This window comes from Ciconia boyciana, chromosome 6 (genome assembly GCF_034638445.1).
Source record: "Ciconia boyciana chromosome 6, ASM3463844v1, whole genome shotgun sequence".
Lineage (NCBI taxonomy): Eukaryota > Metazoa > Chordata > Aves > Ciconiiformes > Ciconiidae > Ciconia > Ciconia boyciana.
In genome coordinates, this window is record NC_132939.1 from 67,559,981 (window position 1) to 67,568,344 (window position 8,364).

At 52.8% G+C, this 8,364-nt stretch overlaps 1 protein-coding gene across 3 annotated transcripts; it reads right to left on the reverse strand.

Moving 5' to 3' along the window:
• Positions 1 to 880: 880 nt before the first annotated feature.
• On the reverse strand, positions 881 to 6,239 carry LGALS3 (galectin 3). 3 transcript variants are annotated; one of them, XM_072865716.1, is made up of 8 exons: positions 5,879 to 6,232; positions 4,222 to 4,261; positions 3,458 to 3,511; positions 3,302 to 3,324; positions 2,620 to 2,973; positions 2,307 to 2,395; positions 1,865 to 2,033; positions 881 to 1,139 (listed from the first exon to the last, which is right to left on the reverse strand). In XM_072865716.1, the coding sequence occupies exons 4-8, from the start codon at positions 3,317 to 3,319 to the stop codon at positions 984 to 986; spliced, it is 786 nt and encodes a 261-aa protein (XP_072721817.1). In that variant the 5' UTR covers positions 3,320 to 3,324; positions 3,458 to 3,511; positions 4,222 to 4,261; positions 5,879 to 6,232; the 3' UTR covers positions 881 to 983. The 3 variants fall into 3 exon arrangements, with proteins under 3 accessions (XP_072721817.1, XP_072721819.1, XP_072721818.1); XM_072865718.1 differs by lacking the exon at positions 3,458 to 3,511 and having other exon boundaries at positions 5,879 to 6,239; XM_072865717.1 differs by lacking the exon at positions 4,222 to 4,261 and having other exon boundaries at positions 5,879 to 6,234.
• Positions 6,240 to 8,364: the final 2,125 nt, after the last annotated feature.

An 8,364-nucleotide genomic window follows, 5' to 3' on the forward strand; every position in this document is an offset into this window, starting at 1 on the left:
AGACATGTCAAAGAGATGCTTGAAAACTTCAGCAGTGGCTACTGCGCTGTTCTTGTTTTTCAGACAAGACCAGCAGAATGACTCACAGCGACGGGAACATACTTTTTTGTTGTTGTTAACAGCCTGACTCATGAGATGAACTTGCCAATAAACCTCCCCACCCTTGAAACTGGTCTTGACTCGCACACAAGGGATGAGGGGAGAGAAGCACAAGGCTTGTGCCCTGTTCTATGGAGTACATAACGCTTGTACAGATCGGATCTCCCTTGGGAGGGAAGTGGTTTCAGAACAGGCTCATTTGGGCCACCAAATGAGTAGAATGGGCCTTTGAAACAAAGGAGAGGGATAACTTTTCTAGCCATGGTCTAGGAGAGAGGTTTTGCTTCCTCCAGCTCTGAACCCCCTCTTGAAATACCTCATTCTGGTCAGGCTCAGAGGCTCTTTCCAGTGACAACTTCAGAGAGAGACACTTCTGTGAATTATGCACAACCCCTTCATAGCCTGATCATGCAACTCCTCCTCCCCCGGGTGGGGAACTTAAGTCCTTTGCTGCACTATTTTGATGCGTTGAGTGGAAAAAAAACCCCTGCTTTACCTAGCAGAGCAACCGAGGCTAAAACTACCACGTTACCAACTGCTGTCTGGTACTTGGAGAAGATGGGGTTGAAGATTGCTGCCCTAGTTCACAGGGCCAGCGGCAGTACGCCACAGTCTGCTTTCCCAAGTACTCCTCTCCATACAAATCAAACAGCTCCTAGTCGTCATCCTTCGGCAAAGAGATTCTCTGTCTCTACCGCAAGAATTCAGATACTTCCACACTTGAACTTGGCTTGCTGGAGGATGCTGTGTCTTTTGAGATCTTATTGAAAACAAATTTTACTTGTGAAAGTATGTTTTATTACCTCAAAGTATTCGCGTAAGAAGGCACTTCTGTTACAGCCATATTAAGAGCACTAAGTTTGCATTAAAAGCACACCACGTAGTTATATCATGGTCGGCATAACGCTGGTGAGGGTGATGTCCCCCGCAATGCAGAGTCTGGTGATCTCGTTCAGCTTCTTCTCGCGGAATTTGTACTCCAGCAAGTGAGCATCGTCGACCGCTACCTTGAAGTGATCCACCTCGCAAAGGATCTGGAGCTGAAATAAAGACCCCAAAAGCTAACCGTCAGATTTGTCCTAGGAAGGAGTTTTAAGCCACAGACCCGAGCAGGCTGGCGCTGGCTGAAGGCTGCTGCCAGCTGGGTCCAGACTGGTGGTATGTGGACGAGCTGGTGCAGCAACTCTCGGGTGCAAAAACACCGGTGACCTTTGCTTTCCCCAAAGCCCTGCTGTACTCGTCCTCCTTCGTGTTTTAGCCCACAGTTTCCGTCTCCTCATGACTATGACGGTATCTTCAAGAAGCAGTACTGTACGGTTCACACAGCAAGAGCTGAGCGCTCACCAAATTTTGCAGGAGAACCTATTTTGCAGGAGAAAAAGCTCGTGAAGAGAGCTTGGCTGCTAACAGGGGGAAATGCTTTATAGAAACCTGCCCAACAACTGCTGCAGAACGACGGTGTAAGTAAGGAGGATTTAATAATAAATGGGAATAAGAGAAGCAGGGAGAAGCCATACCCTGGGTACCTGGATGTGCAGGAGGGGGTAAGAAGTGCAGGGAAGGTGCCGTAGACCTGCGGTGCCCAGCAGCCGGGGAAGCACACGGGGCCAGTGCCCCAAAGCCCCTCGGGGAGCAAATTCCTGTGCACAAGCACCGAGGTCCTTACAGCGAGTCTCGTTACACAGCCCTGGCCAAACCCTCCCAGTACGCAGGGCAGGTGCTCTGGGCACGTTCAGACCAAGCTGGGGTGGGGTTTTTTTGGTACCTTGAAGGGTTTTCCAGCTTCAAATGGAAACCGAGGGGCTGTCCTCTCCTCCTTTCCCCAGGTATTCTGGAACATCGAATTACAGACGATGACTTTCCTGTTGTCTTCCTTAAAGCGGGGATTGAAGTGGAAGGCAATGTCATTCCCTTTCTTGAAATCCAGTGAAAACCTGCAAAGAAAATAGTGGATTCCCTGCTTTTTCTACGAAAGCCCTGGGCTCCGTTACAGGGCTTGCCAAAAGCAGCAGCAAGCGGGCAGAAAAAAAAAAAACACCACAGACCCTGCTGGGCAATGACAGGGCATTTACACATTTATTTCGTGTAATATTTGATTTTACACCAGGCAGGTGTTACTCAGGAGTGAAAAGCAAACTCCAGCCCCCCTGCTCCGTCCAGCAGCACCCCACAGAACCCCCCGCCCTCGGTGCCGGACACCCCGATACCTGTTTGGGTTGGGGTTGACGGTCCCCGTGATGGTTATGAGCAGCCGGGGGACGAGTCCTGACTGCAGGGGCAGCTCGAAGGGGACGTTCTGGGAGACAATGGGGATTTGGTGTTAGTAAAAAAGCACGTCAAAAGCCAAATTACTCAGGCACGGGCTGGGTAACGGCATGACAACACACCGGGGCAGCCCTGTGACACAGTGACAAACGATGTCACCCCCCCCGGGGACAGCCAGCCCCAGGTCCCTCCCGTGACCAAGCAAAATCAGGCAGCGAAGACACAGAAACCCTTATAATATGATGGAGCCGTTACCATCGGAGAAGCCGGTCCCCCCTGCGGAGGAGGGGGCCCAAATCCGGGGCCACTGGGTGGGTGTCCTGGGGCAGGATACGGCCCTGGTCCTGCTGGTGCTCCGGGGAATGCTCCAGGTGCTCCCGGGTACGGTCCCTGTCCTCCCGGTCCTCCAGGATACGGCCCCGGTGCTCCAGGATAGGTCCCCGGTGCTCCAGGATAGGTCCCCGGTGCTGCCGGCGAGCCAGGATAGGTCCCCGGAGGGCCGGGGTACGCCGGGAACCCCCCAGGAGCCGGCGGCTGGTTCCCCCAGGAGGGCCAGCCTTGGGGGGCAGAGGGGGTAGGGTTGTTGCTGGTGGGCAAGGCGTCGTTTAACTGGGGACAGCAGGGAGAGGAGGATGGTTAGGGGGGTGACATTGATCTTGGGGTCTGGTTGAGTCCTCCAACACCCAGCTTTTGTAGCCTGCAGCGTGCCCCGAGGGCGAGCGCCCAACTGCTCCCAAGTGGGGGGGGGGGGTTGAGTGCCTGGGCTGAGGTTTCCAGAAAAAAACAGTAAATGCCGATGAAAATGGAGTGGATTTGGGGAGTTATGCAGGTTAGTGAAGCCGTGCTCCCACCCCTGCCGAAGGTCCCTGCTGCAAAGCAATTAAACAATCATAGGCAATTAAACAATCACTTTTTTTTTAAAGCAAGCCATACTTACAGAGAAACCATCTGACATTTTTCCTAAAACAAAAAGACAAAGGACGCTTAAGTCATTTTTAACATACACCAGCTGAAAAATAGAGGGGGTTTTTTTGAGAAGCGTTACAGTTTACAGCAGCAACGGGATGGAAATTGGTGAGTCCCCATCGTATACCTGCCAGGCAGAGCCGACGGCCCCGGTACCGCGGAACAAACCCTTGTCTGATACCTGCGGGAGAAATCGAGGGTCACCACCATGAGCAGCCTGAACGACTCCAGGGGTGACTCCAGCCCAAACACCCTCCGGATGAAATCGGCCGCTGCGGGATTGATGGTAATGCAATGCCATCGTTGACCTTACAATGCTGCCAGTGTCACGCAGAGCAGGGACACCGGACCGCGGGGACCCGATGCTGCTCTGCCCTGAGCAATCTCAGCTCCCTCCAGCCTCTCGCCGGGTTTTCACCGGGTTTTTGCTCTTTGCTCGCAGGGAAGGACCGCGCAGCATCGCAAACCACACGAGCGCTTTTGTCCTGCACGCCAGCCGCAGCCAGTGTTATTGACCTCCCCACCCCCGAGGCATCATCCCAAAAAAGATTCAGTAAAAAAATCTAAAACAAAATCCCTTGGGTGGGGGCGGGCCACAGCAGCAAACACGAGCTGCATGTGCAAACACAGCACGTCGGGGGACACGCAGCCACCCCACGACACGCGGGATGGATGCTTGCGGCAGGCCTGGAAGGCGAGAGGAGAGCAGGCAGCCATGGTGGAGGTCCCCTTTGTCCCCCCACGCATCCCCGCTCGCCCCATGCCGGCCGGAGGGCACTGCAGGAGGGGGACACATGCCACCGGCTGCTCCGGGCCAGCGGATAAAAGCTGCTTTACAAGTTTTATGAGCCCATGGCGAGCTGTTCTGCTGCGGCAGAGCCAAACACATACCTGCCTACGTGTAGGAATAGCCGCGGCCCTGAGCTGGATTCTTCCCATCAAAGAGAGCATTCATAAAATAAGAAGGAAGGAAAAAAAAAATTAAAAAAAAAAAGGGAGAGGCAGAAATGGGGAAAGAAAAGGAAAATTCCAAATTGAAAACAGAGAAGGAAAATTCTCTTTGAAAGAAACATTCAGATGCGCAAGGGTCACAGCAAATCTGGCTGCCGTGCCTTAGGAATAACAAAAACCCCAAGTTTTCACAATCAACAAATAACCCCTTTCCCTGCAAAACAGTCATACTCCTGAGCTCATGGGATTTTTAAGCCGGCCTTTCAACCAGCGTCCAGAAGCCCAGACTGTTTGAACAGCCCGTATCTCGCAAAGCTTTTATTTGCCCTCTGGGGTTTTTTGAAGCCCTTGGGTTTGCCATTGGTGTGCAGGGCGAAGCCGAGGGCGCACACACAGCTCCTGCAGGCTCCCCCGGCCGCGTCCAGCTGGGTCGGGCTTGCTCGAGCCACAGGTAACGCGGCTGCCGATGGTTTGCGCTGCTCCAGCGAGGGGTCCCGCCTGCTCCCCCTCTTCTCCCTGCAACACCTCGGGGGGAAGGAATTTTGCTCCCTTGCTTGGCTTTCTTAGCACTTCAACCCCGGTGGGACGGCGTGGCAGGAGTCTCGTGTCTCCCCATCGGGACTGGGATGGCCGATTTGATATTTGTAACCAACGTCTTTAAAAACCACCATTCCTCTGCCAGCAAATGGTGCCGCCAAGCTTGGAGCCTGGCAGTCACCCCCTCCTCTCTCTGTCACTGCGGCGTTGTAGCTCTTGGACGTGTTTCCCTTTGGAAATGCTCCGGTGGGTTATTTGCCCGCTGCCGGGCTGTCGTGGGTGTGGGAAGAGGTTTTCTCCCACCCGCAGCCCCGGACAGCTCTGCCCTTCGGCAGCGCCTCAAAGGTGCATTTCCAACGCCATTTGGGCTGCCAAACTTGAACTCATTTGCTCTCCCCCCAGCAGCTCTCGGAGCTCTCACCGACCCGACGGGAGATCGGCCGCAGGGAACGTCCCAGGGCAGACCTCTCTAAAGCATCCCAAGTATTTCCTATATTCACACAAAGTGGAAAAAAACTTCTACCTGGGAAAGAAATAGAAGTTTTCTTCCCCTCGGTGCTATTTCTGCAGTGACTTTCTGGGTGTCTCCAGCCTCCCACACCCCGATGCTCACTCCCACCCCTCCGCGTGGGCTTTGGGGCACAGGCAGGGTTATCCTAGCACCCCACGAGCTGCAAACAGTCTTATATCTCCTTAATATTCACCATCCCACAGTTATCCCAGGCATCCCCTAAAGCCAGCGAGTGCTTTATATACGCTCCGGCTGCCGTTATTAATCGCAGAGCCCGTGGCACAGCTGCCCGGGGAGCTCACCCGTGTCCCACCTCCCACTCCCACGCACAAGGGGCCGAGCGCAGCCGTAACCCTTTCTTCCGAAGGCAATACGTGCCTTATCCCCCTGCTCCCACTCCGGATCCCCACTCGGGATGTGCTGAATCCCCCCCTCCGTGGGGACGAGCGCACCCTTAACCCTTTCTTTGCAAGGCAATGCATGCCTTAACCCCACTGCTGCTCCCCCTGCTCCCACTCGGGACCCCCGTGGGTGGATGCACCCACTCACCTGCGGTGCAGCGGCTCCCAGTGATGGCTCCGGGGCTGGGATGCCACGGCAGTTGGGTGGCCTGGACACGGCAGCGGGGACCCCGCCTGCTTGGGGCGGGGACGGGGAGCCTCCCCGCTGGGAAAGTCGCTGCCAGCACAAGGACGTCATTTCATTTCTCTTTATTAAGTGGTGACACCACCAACGGCGGTGACAACGGAACTACACAGGGAGGAATCGGGGCTTCTCGTGGTTTATGTCTCGAGTGGGTTTATTTCCATGCATCAGAGGTTTTCATGTTGCTGCCCTGCCAGAGTCAGTCCCCACCATGAGTCACTGGCAAGATGTAGGTTTTGCAAGAGATTTGTCTGCCGATCTCACGGCTCCATCCCCCCCAGCTTTACTGAAGCTCAGTAAAACACATATTTGCTTTTAAATTTTAAACATTTTCTGCTTCTCTCTGGAGGCTGCCAAGAAAAAAAAAGCTGACAAACTTTGGTTTTCACCCGATGCCGCAAGACCAGCAAAGGACGGGCGCTGGAAAGCTGTTAGCGGCGGCTATAATTTCAACAAGTGCAATTTTATGGCAGGTTAAGAGTGATTCATCTCCTGTTTGCTCAACTGGCTTCAGGGCTTAAAGCAACAGAAAAGAAAAAGGTGTCTTTTAATGATGAAATTCCGATCTGCTGTACTGTGCTGCTGGGAGAGGAGAGGAGAGGAGAGGAGAGGAGAGGAGAGGAGAGGAGAGGAGAGGAGAGGAGAGGAGAGGAGAGGAGAGGAGAGGAGAGGAGAGGAGAGGAGAGGAGAGGAGAGGAGAGGAGAGGAGAGGAGAGGAGAGGGGAAGGGAGGGGAAGGAGGGGAAGGGAAGGGAAGAGAAGAGAAGAGAAGAGAAAGAGAAGAGAAAGAGAAGAGAAGAGAAGAGAAGAGAAGAGAAGAGAAGAGAAGAGAAGAGAAGAGAAGAGAAGAGAAGAGAAGAGAAGAGAAGAGAAGAGAAGAGAAGAGAAGAGAAGAGAAGAGAAGAGAAGAGAAGAGAAGAGAGGAGAGGAGAGGAGAGGAGAAGAGAAGAGAAGAGAAGAGAAGAGAAGAGAAGAGAAGGGAAGGGAAGGGAAGGGAAGGGAAGGAAGGGAAGGGAAGGGAAGGGAAGGGAAGGGAAGGGAAGGGAAGGGAAGGGAAGGGAAGGGAAGGGAAGGGAAGGGAAGGGAAGGGAAGGGAAGGGAAGGGAAGGCAAGAGAACAGGAAGGGAAGGGAAGGGAAGGGAAGGGAAGGGAAGGGAAGGGAAGGGAAGGGAAGGGAAGGGAAAAGAGAAGAGAAGAGAAGAGAAGAGAAGAGAAGAGAAGAGAAGAGAAGAGAAGAGAAGAGAAGAGAAGAGAAGAGAAGAGAAGAGAAGAGAAGAGAAGAGAAGAGAAGAGAAGAGAAGAGAAGAGAAGAGAAGAGAAGAGAAGAGAAGAGAAGAGACCATTTCAGTTGGAAGGGACCTACAATGATCATCTGGTCCAACTGCCTGACCAATTCAGGGCTGACCGAAGGTTATTAAGGGACGCACACTTTAAACGGTGTCATTAAAGACATGGAAACTACTCCTTTAAGGCAGCAGCTGAATTAAGCAGCTTAGCTGATACTGCAGCTGATACCGAAAAAAAGGCAAAAATCGGTTGAGTTAGGTTTTAATGAATTTTGGTATAATTCCTTCCAGTTCATTTCTGGTTATATAAAGATTGGGCTTTAAAAGAGGGCAGCCTCCTCTCTACTGGGGCAGCAGCCTGGATTTTAGCATCCTGCAGCTTCGTATAATATTTGTCACGGGGTTTCAGCCCAAACTTAAGCGTGCAAAAATGCCGTCGGCTGATGAGCGATGCCAGGGATACCCCAGGGAGCGGCCCCACGGGATGCTCCACCCGGGGAAATACTTAAACAGGGAATGCTGCTTCACTTGCCTTTCAAAGCACCCAAACCTCACCGCAGTACATAGGCACTGCGATATCTTTGGGGCTGTTTTAGGGCAAAGGGACCTGGAGAGGGTTTAAACCAGTAATGTTAAAGGATCCCTGCTAGGTCGCCTGCGTACGGGAGCTCCCTGAGCCCGTCACACAGGCAGAAGGAGATCACTGCTCGTCAGAACAATCCTTCCAGTCCTTGATCCAGCATCGGTCAAAAACACGGCCTTTCCGAGAGTGGATTAATGACGAGGTGATGTGTGCAGAGCCCGTGTTCATACAGTTGATTGAAGCGACATGCACTAAGTGTTTTTAAGCAGGTACCGGTGACTTCTGCCTTCCCGGATAAGGCTGTGTTAACTCATTAGTGCACCGCTTTTTCCCTTCCTCCCTAAGACCCCCCCAAACGTCTTTGGCAAGAGATATCTTCATGAAAAACCTGTATTGTTATTTTCAGGGTTTCACTCAAAGGCTCCAAACATTTACTTAAAAGGTTTGCCTGTTTTTTTTTTCCAGTTCCAATGCCATAAGCTTTGCGCTTCGAGTTATGCAATGGATACACGGTGTTTAAAA

Excerpts from the sequence above, each read along its gene's own strand:
- LGALS3 (XM_072865718.1), bottom strand. Across the intron at positions 2,034-2,306 it reads GTCAACCCCAACCCAAACAG|GTTTTCACTGGATTTCAAGA; the intron begins GTATCGGGGTGT and ends TTTTCTTTGCAG. Across the intron at positions 1,140-1,864 it reads AAGCTGGAAAACCCTTCAAG|CTCCAGATCCTTTGCGAGGT; the intron begins GTACCAAAAAAA and ends TCTTTATTTCAG.